The 16046-nt window shown below is 42.0% G+C and overlaps 1 protein-coding gene and 1 long non-coding RNA gene across 16 annotated transcripts in view; one reads left to right on the top strand and one right to left on the bottom strand.

Moving 5' to 3' along the window:
- Positions 1-16046, top strand: part of Dock3 (dedicator of cytokinesis 3) — a 351959-nt gene that overhangs the window by 249086 nt on the left and 86827 nt on the right. For all 15 annotated transcript variants that reach the window (XM_076575472.1, XM_076575468.1, XM_076575464.1 and 12 more), the window contains 2 exons: positions 5331-5501; positions 9743-9935. In XM_076575472.1, the coding sequence (XP_076431587.1) occupies positions 5331-5501; positions 9743-9935 (364 nt within the window). The remainder of the gene's footprint in view (positions 1-5330; positions 5502-9742; positions 9936-16046) is intronic.
- Positions 7975-16046, bottom strand: part of LOC143274088 (uncharacterized) — a 36900-nt gene continuing 28828 nt past the window's right edge. Inside the window, exon 3 of the long non-coding RNA XR_013052516.1 lies at positions 7975-8216. This is a non-coding gene — a long non-coding RNA (uncharacterized LOC143274088). The remainder of the gene's footprint in view (positions 8217-16046) is intronic.

Here is a 16046-nt window from a genome sequence, read left to right as displayed (position 1 = left end):
CACATCATCTATACTAAGTATAGGCCCTGTGTTGTGTATTGTTCTTCTTGCTTACATAGTACAATGTATCAGATAGCATGGGTAGAATTAAGCCACAGATCTCTTTTTACTTTTCCTTGGCTTTCTGAACATACTTTAAATAGCTGAGGCTATAAGTTTTTTTTCCTCCTTCATACAAATGTTCACTAAATGGTTACTGTCTGTTCTGAGTGCTAAGAAGCATACTTAAGACCAGACCAGCCAGGCCGTGGTAGCACACGCCTTTAATCCCAGCACCCGGGAGGCAGAGCCAGGCGGATCTCTGTGAGTTCGAGGCCAGCATGGACTACAGAGTGAGTTCCAGGACAAGGCTCCAAAGCTACACAGAGAAACCCTGTCTTGAAAAACAAAACAAAACAAAAAATCCAGCCCATCTTCTAAAAATTAAATACAAAAGATTCTGTGTGAGCCCATTAATTAAATAATTAAGGGTACTATAGAAAATTTGGAAGACTTCCCCATCCACATTGGCATGTCATTGTGCAGGTCTTGTTTATAAAGCCATGTCATGAAGTATTGCAGCACGGGTGTGAGGGTTCCTGTGAATCCGTGGAAAGAAGACTCAGAAGCACCATAAAAACGAATCTAGCCTTTTGTGGCTGCATGGGGATCTAGTCTCTCAGGACTGAAAACTTTCCCTTCACCCAGGGCTTTTTTATTTTTCTCTATATTTACAGTTTAGCCAGTTGATTTCCATATGCTCAAAACAACCTGAAAGAAGCTCCCAAAAATACAATGCCAAGTGTAAATCCCTCAATTCATCAGGTACCACAGTTTTTTGGGTTTCCTGAACCAGGTTTTGCATAGACCTTTGTATCCTTGGTATACTCTCAGACAAGAGACACAGAGGGCAACAAGAGATACAAAGGGTGTCTGCTAAACAAAAGATGGATTAGGGCTACATGCTGCTCTCTAGACTTATTGTAGATGTATTGATTGGGGTTGGGCACTCCAGTCAGTTGTTGTTTACATTTTTATCAGTTGAGGATTTCTGTAATAGTCCCTGTCTGTTGCAAAAAGAAGCTGCTTTTATGAAGGGTGAGAGCTACACTTACCTGTAGAAATAAGAATAAGTGTAAATACACACTAGAGATAGAAATTATGCTAGTTTAAGAAAGTGGCAGATGTAGGTTCTCCTCTAGGGTCCATGACCTCTTCAGCCATGAGTAGTTGACTAGGTTTACAGTACAATCATGAATTCCCTCCTATTGAGTGGGCCTAAATCTAATTAGACAGCTGTTGATTCCATCCCAGATAGAAGTGCTACTATTGCACCAATGAGAATATCGTACTGGACTGGTCATGGTTGTGGTTGTAGACTTTAAAGCTGGACGGGAATAGTCATTGCTTCTCTCCTCTGACAGTTTGCACAGCACCTATGCAAGTTACTCCTCAGGCAGGTGGCTTCCAGGCCAGTTGCAGCTTGTTCCTTCAAGTCTGTTGTCTGAGGTGTGTGGTGTCTTCAGCAATAGTCTTTCCTTCAAATTCTGGGAAGCAGCCAAGGTCAATGGCAATAGCTTATATTATTTTGGGAGTCTCTTGGACTCCCTTATCAACATCTTGAAGGGAAATTTCCCATGCTTGGCACCAGGGCTTTTATTAGCTAGTCTATGGATGTTGGGAAGAGCATTATTACCCTATGTGGCATGTCTTAGTCACTGTTCTATTGCTGTGAAAAGATGCCATGACCAAGGCAATTCTTATAAAAGAAAACATTTAACTGGAGGCTTGCTTACAATCTACTATCATTATGGTGAGAAGAGTGGCAAGCTGGTATGGCAAGCATTGTGCTGGAGAAGCAGTTGAGAGCTACATCCTGATCTACAAGCAGAAAGACAGAAAGACAGACAGACACTGGGATTGGCATGGTGCTTTGAAACCTCAGTGCCCACTCCCAGTGGCACACTTCCTTTAACAAGGCTATACCTCCTAATCCTTCTAATCCTTTCAAATAGTACCACTCTCTGGTGACTAAGCATTCAAATATATGAGCCTATGGGGGCCATTCTTATTCAAACCACCACATGGCATAACTCCATTAAACACACTCTGTGTGTGTGTGTGTGTGTGTGTGTGTGTGTGTGTGTGTGTGTGTGTGTGTCTCATGCATGAATATGTGTGTGTGTGTGTGTGTGTGTGTGTGTGTGTGTGTGTGTTTAAGCCAACACAAAATAATGTGTTTTACTTTGGCTTTCTCAAATACCTTTAGTGTTTTTCTCTTTTCTCCCTGCCCCTCCCCAGAAAAAGTCCCCCTCCCCATTTTTCCCATTTTCCCCTTCATAGCACCAGTGTCCTACTACCCTTTCCTTTTCTTGAGCATCCCACTCACGGTCCTTTTGTATTGTCGTGGTTTCTGTGGTTACTCCCAAGTTATATAATAGCATCTAAAGATTTAGAATTAGGATCCACAGATGAGAGATATGTGTGTGTATGTATGTGTGTGTATCACATTTTCATTATCCAGTCAGCAGTTGAATGACCTTTAACTTGTTTTCATTCTCTAGTTATTGTGAATAGAAGTGGCAATAAACATGGCTGAGCAAGTATATGTGGAATAGGATATGAGGATGGCTTTTGACAAAGTGTTCTACAAATATAGCATGCTTTTCACTGCTGAGCTATATCAATCCCTTAGCAGGTAGCAAAGGGGTATAATGAATCTTCTTGGTGATATAAAAGTTGTAATAGGGGATGGAGAGATTACTCAGTGGACAAGAGCACCTTCTGTGCAAGCATGAGGACCTGACTTTAAATCCTGGCACCCAAAAAGCCTGGCATGGCCACAAGCAAGCCTGTAACCCCAACTCTCTGGGAGGAGGCAGAAATGAGGAGCATTGGGGCTTGCCTGCTGCCAGTCTAGCTCCAGATTCTGTAAGAGACCTTGTCTCAAAGAACAATTAAGACACCTGAAGTCTTCCTCTAGCCTCTACAGGTGTATACACACACACACACACACACACACACACACACACACACGCACACACACGCACACACACACACACCTCTCCTCCCATAACACAGAGAAGAGAGAAAAGTTGTAAAAACTTTCACAGTCTCCTCTCCTTTCAGATTTACTGAGTAGAAAAGGACGGTGTAGCTGCTTTAGCCTCAGTTAATGCCTCATTTTCTCCAAATAGGGTTGGGAGCAACCCCTTGAATCTTGAACAGATACCCTAAGATGTACCCTTTACCTTCTACCACACTCTGTCTTGGGGTCTCAAAGGTAGCAAGCTAGTTATCAGGAGTGAGAAAGGGGAAATCGGGTGGTAATGGAAGATTTAAAGTGGGCTTGTTTTCCTCTCCTTGGTCCAGGTTGCACAGGACTTTCTTTGACACAATCCTGTGCTCCTTTGCGCACTATTTTATATCATAGAACCTAGTAAGAGAACTAAGCCATCATGTGTGGTCAATGTGAACAACATTGCTGTTTAGAGCATCTCTTGTAGTAGTCATTTTCTGACTGAAAAGCAAATAGCTACAATTGGGCAATGCTGAGAAGAAAATATTTTCTTTTTAAAATTCAAGATGTGTGTAGTATATAACTAGATATAATAGATATCCTAGGCTTTCATATTTAAAAAAATAACTATTTCTGTCTGTTTCCCATATTCTACATAATCATTGATCCTTTGCCTCCTGAGGTTAGGCATCTGACTATAAGACATTTAACGGGCTCACATTTTAGCCTAAGCCTGTGAAAATTTTGAGATATTTCTCTGGGACTGAGAATATCCTTGTCATGAGGGAATAACTCCTACTGGAGTGACTGGCATAACCTAGTAAATGAGACTGGGTCTTGGTATTTTATATTTTCTGCTGCACAGGCATAAAAAATCACTAAAATATCATAGTAGAACAATCGTAGCACATAACTTGCAAATATCTATCTGGATTTATAAAGTAACAGACTTTTCAAATTCTCTATTCACTAGATGTTAAAAGGCTTCTAAGCACAGGGCTTTAAACACTGTATGAGGTCACTGTATTCGTTACCTTTTTTCATTCCTGTGATCAAATACCCAATAAAAAAACAACTAACAGTTCAGAGGAATGCTGTTCATCATGGGAGGCAAGACATGACATCAGGAATGGCTTGGTCTGTGGCACAGAGCAGTAAACAAAGGAGAATACAAGTCCTTATCTGGCTATCTCCTTTCCTGCCCTTTAAAAAACTAAGTTACATTTGTTTGTTTGTTTGTCTGTCTGTCTGTAGATGTGGAATGTGCATGTGGAAGTCAGAGAACAGCTTACCAGACACATTTCCCTAAACTAACCATCACCCTGTGAACTGAATTTTCTAAGGCAAACCTAACAGGCAGATGCTAAAAAGAGGCTAAGAATTGGTTTTTTTCTATGTATTTCAAGTAAATGGGTTTTGCTTGTTTTAATATGGTGTTTTTGCCTTTCAATTATCTGAGATAATATAGCATTTCTTTAATTAGAAAACAGTCTTGGTGCTTGAATCTATTCTCTTAAAGGAGAATTACTCTGTTGATAAGTGTCAGCCAAATTGCAAGTATCCATCAGAATTACATTCTGCTCTTAAGCCATTTTTTGAGGACATTGTCTTGTATGTTGCTCCTATACTGTTAATGGCAGATGTCATGGCTGGAAGGAACTGGAAAGTGGATGTGTCAGGTATACAAGCTGCTATACAACCTAGAACTAGTTTTCCAGACTTCTTTGACCTTATATAAGGAGGCAGAAGTCCCTAGTCCAGACCCCACCTGTAATGTAAAGTTTCAGGAGACTCCTTAAAAGCACTTTCCTTCTTAGTAAACTCAAAAGTACTTATACCAGGTGTGGTGCCATATGCCTCTAATCCCAGTACTCCACAGGACATGCAGGGAAATGGTGAGTTTGAGGTCAGCCTTGGCCACACAGCAAAACCTTGCCTAAAAAAAAAAAAAAAAGTAGCTAAGATATATCCTTGACTTTGGGGTTTTGAATTTCTGCCCTTAAAAAAAAAATACAAAGAATCTGAATTTTCTTTGAATTCTGAATGTTCTTTAATTTGACCCTTTGAATAATTATGACTTCTTAATTCCATAACCTAGAGAATGATTATAAAATCATTTGATCATTCTGTCAGTAAGCAGACAGCTTCTGCTTAGTGACAGTTTAGATCTTTGAGGAAAGATTTTTAAGAATAAAGTGCCCATCCATAGTTGGAATCAATCACATGTCACCTGAATTTTTTTTTTTTCTGTTTCTTTGCCCTTACATTCTTGTTATGTGAGTTCCTAGCTATCTTCAGTGTCTCTCTGTTACTTTTCCTCCTACATTTCTAGGCCCTGGAGTACCTTTTCAAGTTCATTGTGCAGTCACGAATCCTGTATTCAAGAGCAACATGTGGGATGGAAGAAGAACAGTTCCGGTCTAGCATTCAGGAGCTTTTCCAGTCCATCCGGTTTGTGCTGAGTCTGGACAGTAGAAACTCAGAAACACTCCTCTTCACTCAGGTCTGTGAACTGTGGGGAAATAGTGTGAGGTTTCTTGTTGCTATTGTTGTTGTGTTGTATGGGGATTTCCTAAATTAAATTACTTCTTTGACAATTTCATTTATAATAACTTCTGATTATTCTTTCCCTGACCCTTTTTTTTTAAATCTCCTTTCCCTCCTTAACAATTTTCTGTTCTTCTTTGCCAGTCCCTTTCTGAAAATCCTGACTCTTGGCTTGGTTTTGTGGCCTATTTAGTTTAATCATGGCCATCTGTGTAAACCATTGGATTGGCACTAATCGGAGCCTGGTGGAGTGTCCAGTGGTTACACAACTAAAGACAGTGACCCCCTCTTCTCTGAACCCACTAGTCACAAGTAGTTTAGTAGTGAGGGGAGAACCCCCAAGACCCTCTTCCATGCCTTACTATTGACAGCCCCATTCTGGGATGGACATCTACAGCTACTGTGTGGGGAGGTGCTGCTATTAAGACTGTCTTAGCAGGCACTTTCTTTGTCTGATTTTTAGAATTGAAGAAATTGTGGTAAGGTTCTGTGTGTTGGGAAAGAGTTGATTTACAAATAAATACTTGGTAGAACAAAATGCTGCTCTTTACTTGAAAGCCAACTTTGCCTCAGCTGTGAGGTATGAAAGAGCTTACTGGCTTTATACTAGAAAAGCAGCAGAACTTTATTATTATGAATTCTCCTTAGATCAAATTTGCTAGTTACCATACTATCGTTGTTAGTAACATTGTATTTATAGGGGATATTTAAAATATATAGGGATTTTATTTCCTAGGTAGTTTTTATTAAAACTTATCCATTACAACTGTTAAGAATGGGATAAATTGAAACCTAATAGGAATAACTGAATGCACTGACTAAGCATTAGAGCTGGATTCTATTAGAAATACCAGTGTTAGAAGTTTCCTTCTGCCTGATGTTGGTGGCCCACGCCTTTAATCCCAGCACTTGGGAGGCAGAGCCAGGCAGATCTCTGTGAGTTTGAGGCCAGCCTGGTCTCCAAAGCGAGTTCCAGGAAAGGCACAAAGCTACACAGAGAAACCCTGTCTCGGAAAGAAAAAAAAAAAAAAGAAGAAGTTTTCTTCTTCATACCAAAATTTCCTAACCAGCTAGTCTCTTACCTTTACCAAGCAGACTTGTGCTATAATAAATCAAACATTCATTACTTCATCCATACAGGGGTTGGCTTATTTTCTCTTATCAAATTGGTAGGCTTTTATCTAGTGGGTTATAGTTCTTCAGCTCCTCGAAGCCAATTATGCCAAAAGCTGTCCGTCAACAAAGATCAGATAGTTTCTTTGTGTCTCTCCATTCCATGACTGCATGAGTTATTAGTCAAAGGGTATGTTTAAACCCTGTCTTACTTGAGTTTAGAATAGTCTGGGTTTTTTTGTTTGTGTGTTTGTTTGTCTTCCACTTGCCTCTTTATGCCCATAAATTTCCTGTAGGTTCCTTGGCCAAAAAAACAGGTATTATCTGGGAGCTCCGTGCTACAAAGGAATTCTCAAGGTTTTGAGAGCCTCTCTAAGGAAATGCCTATGAGCTCACTTTAAAAGAACCACAAGAAACTCATTTTCTTCTCCCTGACTTTCCTCAGTCTATCTGTTCCTTCTAATAGGGGCCAAGGATACCTGCTGTTTCTCTCCCCAAAAAGAGTTACAGAGAGATTGAAGGTAGCTAACAGAGCAGGGTAGACATGCTTTCTGGGTGTTTGTCAATGCTTTGTACAGACAGTGGTGCTTCTGGCTCAGTACATACACTTGTCAAATGTTCTTGCAGAACCAGCTTTTGTTCCTGGTTGACCACTGGGCATTTCATCTGCTGCCTCCTTGGGTCATTGGGAGAAACATCAGAACAGATAGCTTAGACCTGGTAGACCTGGTATCAGTTTAGATATATTTAGGGTTCAAATGCGATTCATTGCTACCAAGCTTACGTTTCATGAGTTTTAGAACTCTTGGAAAATTTACAATTCATTTAGACTTTCTATCATTGATCATGACTATCAGAAGTTGTCAGAACACGTGTATCTTTCTGTTCTGGTGCATAATTGGGAACTTTCTTCATATACTGAGTATAACATATTTAACCCTCTTTTTGTCTTTTGTATCTGAATTGCTTACAAATTCCTGATATTTCATAGAGTTATTAACCTGAAGACAGAATTCATATGAATTTCACACTTTAGTCTGGCCTTAACATAAAGGACAGTAATTCAGGCTTTCTCGTGGCATACATTTTCACTCTATACCATTATCTACTGCCTGATGAATCCTTCAAGAAAAACATCTTCCTAACCCCAGCTCACTTGTTAAAAGTGAGCTGTTACCTTTTGTTCTTAAGGTGCCACTTCTGTTTCCCTTTGTAAATCTTGTTGGGATTCATGGTATAAGAAGACTAAGAAGTACAAAAAGCTTCCTTCATGGTGCTTTCAATAAATCCAGGAAGAAAATAATAGAGCCAGCTCATCTTTGCTTCTTTTCTTGTTGCTGTGGTAAACTATTGTCACAAACACAATTTAAGGAGGAAGGCGTTTGTTCTGCTCACAGTTCAACATACAGTTCATCATAGTGGAAGTCAAGACAGCAGGAGCTTGAAACAGCTTGTCGTTACATCCCCACTCAGGAAACAGAGAGCAGTGAATGCATGTTGTTGTTGAGTCCTCTTTGTTTATGCAGTTCAGGATCCCCTGTTCAGGGAACAGTCCTGCCTACAATAAAGATGGGTTTTCCCACATCAGTTAACATAATCAAGATAACCTCTCAAGGGCATGCCCAAGGACCCCTCTCCCAGGTCATCCTAGACTTGGACAAATTGACAGTTAACATAGCATATAGCATTAATTGAAGACTTGTTGTGTTCTAGGCACTCTGCTGAAAACAATGCACCTAAATTTTCCATATGCCAATAACAGCATCATCCCCATTTTATAGATGAGAAAACCAAGGATTAGGGCAATTTGTCAAACATATAACAGGCAAATGACAAAACTGGGCATTTGTCTATTTGTATTGAGTCTTGTGTTATCCAGGCTGGTCTTAAACTTGAAACTTCCTGCCTCAACTTCCTAAATAGTTAAAATTACAGACATGAAACACTACACCTGGCTTAAAGCTGGAATTTGAACTCATATGTGTCTAATTTAAAAATCTATTATTTTTCTCCTATAGTGTTCTGCCTCTCAAAAATTATGGATCAGTATTATCAGATTGGGGCAGCAAGATGGCTCAGCAGGTAAAGGCTCATGATGCCAACCCTGATGACCTGAGTTTGATCTCCAGGTCCCACATGGTGAAGTGAGAGAACCAACTCCTATAAGTTGTCCTCTGACCTCCACATGAGCATGTGCTCCCCCACTAAATATATAAATAAATGTGATTCAAATAAATGAATAAATAAAACTACTAATGCCATCATGCTTCCCCCACCTCGTTAAAATTAATTGTTACATTTTTCTCAAGAGACCCCATCTCGCTTACAGAGCTCAGATCCTGGAAGCCCACATGCACATGTGTCTTCTCTCTCCCTCTCCCTCCTGCTCCTCTTTTGTTTGGGTCATCTGAGTCACTGAATTCTAAGTCAGCATTATCAGTAGTCCTTAAGAGTTTATAACTGAATGAATCCATGTTTCCCATACTTTTGAATTATACTTGAAACTGCCAGAGATCACATATTAGAAAATAATTTATGTATTCTTCAGATTACATGATCATATACAAATATCACTATCCCTGGAAAATGGTCTAGTTCTTAAACCTAGGTTACTGCTATTGATGGAGTCCAGCTAGTACTGCTTGAAGGCACTCAGCTTTCGATTGCTTTTCCCTTTCTTAGAGGTTTCTGGCTTATGTTGGAAACTAAAACTGAAAAGTCAAGAGCTTAATCATAAAGATGAAACGTTTAAATCTTTTTTGAGGAAAAACAGCTGTTTGTCTTAAGCTACATTGTGCAAAGTTCTCTTTATACTTCCTTCTCTTCTCTGCAAATGCTTGGCAAGTTGTGAAAGCTTCAAATGGCCTGAGCCCTAGTAAAAATCCCTGGTTTCATTTTTGGATTTCCTTTCCCTATGCTCCAAGAGTGCTATAGGACTGAGTACAGTCAAGGGCCAGGGAAGAACCCTCTCGAGGCAGGGGTGCTATAGTGCCTTCTGAAACTCTTTCAACCTCATACCTTTGAACATACAAGATAAGCACAAATCTAAGTTTGAGCTAACCACAGCTTTACTTGCTCCCACAGGCTGCACTACTTAATTCTTTCCCTACCATCTTTGACGAGCTGCTGCAAATGTTTACTGTGCAAGAGGTAGCAGAGTTTGTGAGAGGTACACTGGGAAGCATGCCTAGCACTGTGCACATCGGACAGTCAATGGACGTGGTGAAGCTGCAGTCCATCGCCAGGACAGTGGATAGTCGCCTGTTTTCTTTTTCAGGTAAATTAAGTCGAGAGTCAGAGTTTATTTCTTCCCTTCCAGGATGGTAGCCAAGTTTAAACTGATCAAAATATCAGTTTAACAGCCATGATGTAAGAAACTAGTGAGCCTTAAAGTGTAGAGATTTTAGTCAACTATATGAGACATTCAGCTAAGACCTAGACCCGCTGCCTCTTTCACAATTTACTCTTAGGAACCCGTACTTTAGGGTGTACTCATAGGGCGTAAACTGGATGGCTTACAAACAATAGTGCTGGGTATGATGCCAGGTGGATCTCTGTGAGTTGAAACCAGCCTGAGTTACATAGTAAGACTGTGTGTGTGTGTGTGTGTGTGTGTGTGTGTGTGTGTGTGTGTGTGTGTGTGTGTGTAAATATATATATATATATTTTTAAAGGGGGACATGACACATGCCTGTAACTCAGCACATGAAAAGTAAATGTCCCGGGTGAGCCAGCCCTGAAGTTGTGAGCATGGGAGAGCTGTTCCATTACTCATCTGTCATGTGGCAGCGCGCACACACACACACACACACACACACACACACAAAAACACTGCCATGCCTGGGAAACACAGTAGAGCTGGTCCTAAATGTGGAGGTTCAGGAGAACCGGCCCTGAGGACATGAAAGCAGGAGAACTGCGCCCACCTACCCACCCACCCCTTGCTCATCCATGCAAGGAGTGAACTAGCCAGGGCAATGTAGGAGAGCTCACCCTGGTGGTGAAGACAAGGGAAAGCTGGTGAACTGACCAACCCTGCAACTACCCAGGCCCAGCACCAGGGTTATGAGTTGGCCCACCCCAACATCACCCCATCTGTGATCTGCTGGAGCACATGAAGGGGCTGGTCCTGCAGACCCAAAGCTGCAGGATCTCCACAACACAGGGCAACAGCAGGATATCCAAGAGGAGTCCCAGTGAGGACTCAGCATTGATAGTGCAGCAGAAACCAGAGGCCTCGAACCAGACCATGACATTTGCATGTAAAGATAAATGGGTAAAAGGGAAACTGTGTCACACTATAGTTTCCGTGACAAGATTGATTTTTCCTTTTTTTTTTCCTCTTAAATTTTATTTTATTTTAGGGGAAGGTTGCAAGGGCAGATACAAAGGGACGGGGAAATGAATGGGATGGAGATGCATGACACAAAGAATAGATAAATTATAAGTAGAGAGAAAGTTAAAAAATAAAGAAAAAGAAAGTTAAATAAAAGTAAAGGTCATCCTTGGCTTCATAGCAAGTTTGAAGTCAGCCTGGGTTAAATGGAACTCTGTCTCGAAAAGAAAAAAAAAAAAAGCACAAATACTTAATTTTTACAGTTTTAAAGATTAGAAAGTCCAGGATCAAGGTACCGGTAGACTTGATGTCTAATTGAACCTACTTCCTGTTTCATAGACATCTCTTCTCTGTTTTATTACCTTACAGGAGGAGCAAGAAAGCTTTCTGAGATCTCTTTTTAAGGGGCACTAGTCTCATCCAGGAGAGGTGGTACACACTTTTAATCTCAGTACTTAGGGGGCAGAGACAGGCAGCTCTCAGTGCGTTCAAAATCACCCTGTCCTATCTACATTATCAAGTTCCAGGCCAGGCAGGCCTGTATAATGAGACCTGTCTCAAAGGAGAGATAAGGTACTAATTTCATTCATGAGGATAAGGCCCTCCTGACCTTATCACCAGAAAGTTTCCCACTTCAAATACTGTCACATGGAGAATAGGTTTTGATGTATGAATTTGATAGGAACATAAAGAGTCAGTGTGTGGTAGGAGGTCCTTTGTCTCCAGGCCACAGGTACAGCATATCCTGGCTGTGGGATCCTGTCACAACAGTCGTCAGATCAAAGTACCCAGGGGAAGGAGAGAGAACAAAAGAAGCAAGCGGGTCCAGTCCAAGAAGACGAGGACAAGCCAAGGAGGTTAAAAGGGCCCTGAAAACCTGTACTTGCTTTTTTTTTTTTTTTTTTTTTGCCTCACCAGTCAGATAGATTCATATTCTTCTCTCTCTCACCCTCCCTCCCTCTCTTCCCTCTCTCCCCTCTCCCCTCTCTCCCCTCTCCCCTCTCTCCCCATCTCCCCTCTCCCCTCTCTCCCCCTCTCCCCTCTCCCCTCTCTCCCCCCTCCCCTCTCCCCTCTCTCCCCCTCTCCCCTCTCTCTTCTCTCCCCCTCTCCCCTCTCCCCTCTCCCCTCTCTTCTCTCCCCCTCTCCCCTCTCCCCTCTCCCCTCTCCCCTCCTCCCCTCCTCCCCTCCTCTCCCCTCTCCCCTCTCCCCTCCTCTCCCCTCTCCCCTCTCTCTTCTCTCCCCCTCTCCCCTCTCCCCTCTCCCCTCCTCTCCCCTCTCCCCTCTCCCCTCTCCCCTCTCCCCTCCTCCCCCCTCCCCCCTCTCCCCTCTCCCCTCCTCTCCCCTCTCCCCTCCTCTCCCCTCTCCCCTCTCCCCTCCTCCCCTCCTCTCCCCTCTCCCCTCCTCTCCCCTCTCCCCTCTCCCCTCCTCTCCCCTCTCCCCTCTCCCTTCCTCTCCCCTCTCCCCTCTCCCCTCCTCTCCCCTCCTCTCCCCTCTCCCCTCCTCTCCCCTCTCCCCTCTCCCTTCTCCCCTCCTCTCCCCTCCTCTCCCCTCCTCTCCCCTCTCCCCTCTCCCCTCCTCTCCCCTCTCCCCTCTCCCCTCCTCTCCCCTCTCCCCTCTTCTCCCCTCTCCCCTCTTTCCTCTCCCCTCCTCTCCCCTCTCCCCTCCTCTCTCCTCTCCCCTCTCCCCTCTCCCCTCCTCTTCTCTCCTCTCCTCTCCTTTCCCCTCCCCTCCTCCCCTCCCCTCCCCTCCCCTCCCCTCCCCTCCCCTCCCCTCCCCTCCCCTCCCTCCCTCCCTCCCTCCCTCCCTCCCTTTCTTCTTCTTCTTCTTCTTCTTCTTCTTCTTCTTCTTCTTCTTCTTCTTCTTCTTCTTCTTTTCTCTCTCTCTCTCTCTCTCTCTCTCTCTCTCTCTCTCTCTCTCTCTCCATAGAAGTGGACAGAAAGCCTATCATATTCCCTGGGAGGTCAGCACAGCCTAACTATAAATCAGAAGTCAAAGAGCCTTTGGATTTATCCATGAAACCATATTGCTTGTGATCAAGTTAAACCTTTCAGCTGTATCAGATATGAGCCTGATTATTTAAGTAGGATACTGTTCTAGAATAAGCCTCCAAGCACAAGAATAAATCTGAAGCATCAGCAAAACAGCTATCTGAATTTTCATAATTAGAATTTTATGTGTTAATTTTTGAAGTTTAACTTCCAAGTATAAGAACAACTTATTCCAGGAGTTTGGCCAAGTGGTTGGTTGTGGGTCTCTGCATCTGCTTCCATCAGTCACTGGATATATGATGACAATTAGGGTGGACACCAATCTGAGTACGGGGGAGGCTAGTTCAAGCACCCTGTCCACCATTGCTATGAATCTTAGCTGGGAACCTCCTTCTGAGTTCCTGAGAATTTCCCTAGCTCCAGATTTCTCCCTAACTCCTTAATGGTTCACTGTCAAGATACTTCTTTCATTGCTCTTCCTCTCTGAAGAGAGGGAGGAGGGATTATAGGAGTAAGGGGGGGGGTCAGGATCATAATGGGAAAAAACACAGAGATAGCTGACCCAAGCTAGTGGGAGCTCATGGACTCTGGACTGACAGCTGGGGAGCCTGCATGGGAACGCACTAGGCCTTCTGTATGTGGGTGACAATTGTCTGGCTTGATGTGTTTGTGGATCCCCTGGCAATGGGGCCAGGATTTATTCAGGGTACACAAACTGGCTTTTTAGAACCCTTTCCCTGTGGTGCTGATGCCTTACTCAGCCGTGATGCAGTTGGGAGGGGCTTGGTCCTGCCCCAACTTGGTATATCAGCCTGTGTTGACTGCCCAAGGGAGGCCTTACCCGCTATGAGGAGGGGATAGAGGTGGGGTGGGGGGGAATGAAAGAAAGGAAGGGAGGGGGAACAGGGGTTGTTAATGTAAAATGGAAAAAAATTGAATAAAAAAATTAAAAAGAACAACTGATTAGTTCAGTGCTGTATACACTTGGAATACTAAGGAGATATTTCCATTAACTCAGCTCTACCGGTGCAGAGCAGTAATGGTAACACTGCCATTGAAGAAGTCAGCCCTTCTCCAATAACTGTTGTTGATAAACTTCTTTCTTCTGCCTCAAATTGAAAACTGTTGGTAATGATTTAGACGTGGTCACTAAACCCACTGCTTACAACTCTTCCTTTATTTGCTGTTTAAAAAAAGTCACTTTTAAGAGATACAGAAAATGAAGCAGCTAACTGCTTTATTTCTGTTATTGTTTTATGTGTTCAGCTGTTTTAAATGATCACTTAAGAAAATTTTTTCTTAAAACTCATGTAATGTTGGACTATATAATTAGATTTTATGATAATCCACCACCAAATTTTCATTTGCATTTTACTCTAATTCAATGTTCAAGTTATAGATGCTCTTTGCCAGTGATGTCATATAACCAATTCTTACATATTCTGAACATACCAATCTGGTGTCTTCTCTGGCATGTTCTAACAATAAACTGCTGTATTATCTGAAAGCAGCTATTGCTTGTTATTAATCCTACTGTATTTTATGTTTTGATCTAAAATATAATAGCTTTTTAAAATCCAGACATCCTTTTAAATATAGAAGAACTATCTGTTCTTTTTTAACATATTATAAATATTTGACAAAACAGTCAAAATCTCTTATATGTCATATAATTTATCTTTGGCTTAATTTTTTTATTTCTGGGGCCTGGAGAGATGGTTTAGTGGTTAAGAGCACTGACTGCTTTTCCAGATGACCTAGCTTCAATTTCCAGCATTAACCATCTGCAATTCCAATTCCAGTTAATCCAGTCCCCTCTTCTGACCTCTGTGGACACTGAATATATGTGGAATGCAGACAAAAAACCTATATGCATAAAATAAAAATGAAAGAAATTATTTCTGAAGTTCATGTGGAATTCTTAACTATGATCAAACATAAACAGTAAATTATATTTTCCATGGCTTGTATTATTGATAATCCAACTGAATCAGTATGGACAGGTAGGGGACAGTATCTGCAGGGGTGCACAGTCACTACCACACAAGAGTTTAGGGTGTCAGAAACATGTTCACACTTGCATTGTATTTAGTAGAAAAGGCCTTTAACACCCCATTCTACACAGGAGAAAATCAAGCTTGTGAGAGGAGTCAGTCTGCTTAAGAACTCTTATCAGTAAGGGAGCTTGAATATCATTCAGCCTGTCTGAATTAGGGGTTCCAAACATGGTTTCTTTTTCATGACGTGCTATTCTGGCAACATGAAAAAGAAAAAAAAAAGATACTTAAGTGTCTACGGTAGGATTGGCGTAAGAGCTCACTAGTTATCAAAGGCTATGACAGGCTGAGGTTATACTCCTGTTCCATTTGTTGTTGTGAACATTACCAATAGCAGTCTACCAAGCCTGTGACAGAAAAGAGATTTGACAAGGTGAATCCATACCAGAATAGGAGTGGTAGACTACTTAGCCATGGCATGATGAGGGGCAATTAGAAATTTCTAATAAGCCTACAAATCTAATCATCATAGTTCATAAGTGTGACATTCACATGGATTTTTCACTATAAACAACTACTTTTTTGTTTGTTTGTTTTGTCTTCGTGTTGTTGTTGTTTGAGACAAGGTTTCTCTGTATAACAGCTCTGGCTGTCCTGGAACTTGCTTTGTAAACCAAGCTAACCTCAAAGAGATCCTCCTGCCTCTGCCTCCCAAGTACTGGGATTAAAGGCATGCACTACCACAGCCCAGCTAAAACTAACTACTTTTAATTTGGAGCTTAATCATTGAAAAGATATCCTTTGGAAGCAGGCTTCTATTTACATCTTTTTTTTTTTTTTTATGAACCAACAAATTTACTGAGCATACAGGAGTGTGGGTGAGAGGTTACTCACATGGGTGACTTCAGAACAGCTTCATTACTGAAAAGTCTCACCCCAACATGGATTAACAACTTCCCTAGAGCCGCATAGGTACAATCTTCAGTGAACCTTTCACCTATAGACTCTGGTTCTTCCCTGAGCCATGTACAGCCAGAGCTGAATTAGATGCAGCTAGGAGGGGGCAG

Source organism: Peromyscus maniculatus, chromosome 7 (genome assembly GCF_049852395.1).
Source record: "Peromyscus maniculatus bairdii isolate BWxNUB_F1_BW_parent chromosome 7, HU_Pman_BW_mat_3.1, whole genome shotgun sequence".
In the NCBI taxonomy this organism is placed as follows: domain Eukaryota; kingdom Metazoa; phylum Chordata; class Mammalia; order Rodentia; family Cricetidae; genus Peromyscus; species Peromyscus maniculatus.
The sequence above is the reverse complement of the archived record's forward strand: the minus strand, read 5'-3'. Positions and strand labels throughout refer to the sequence as shown.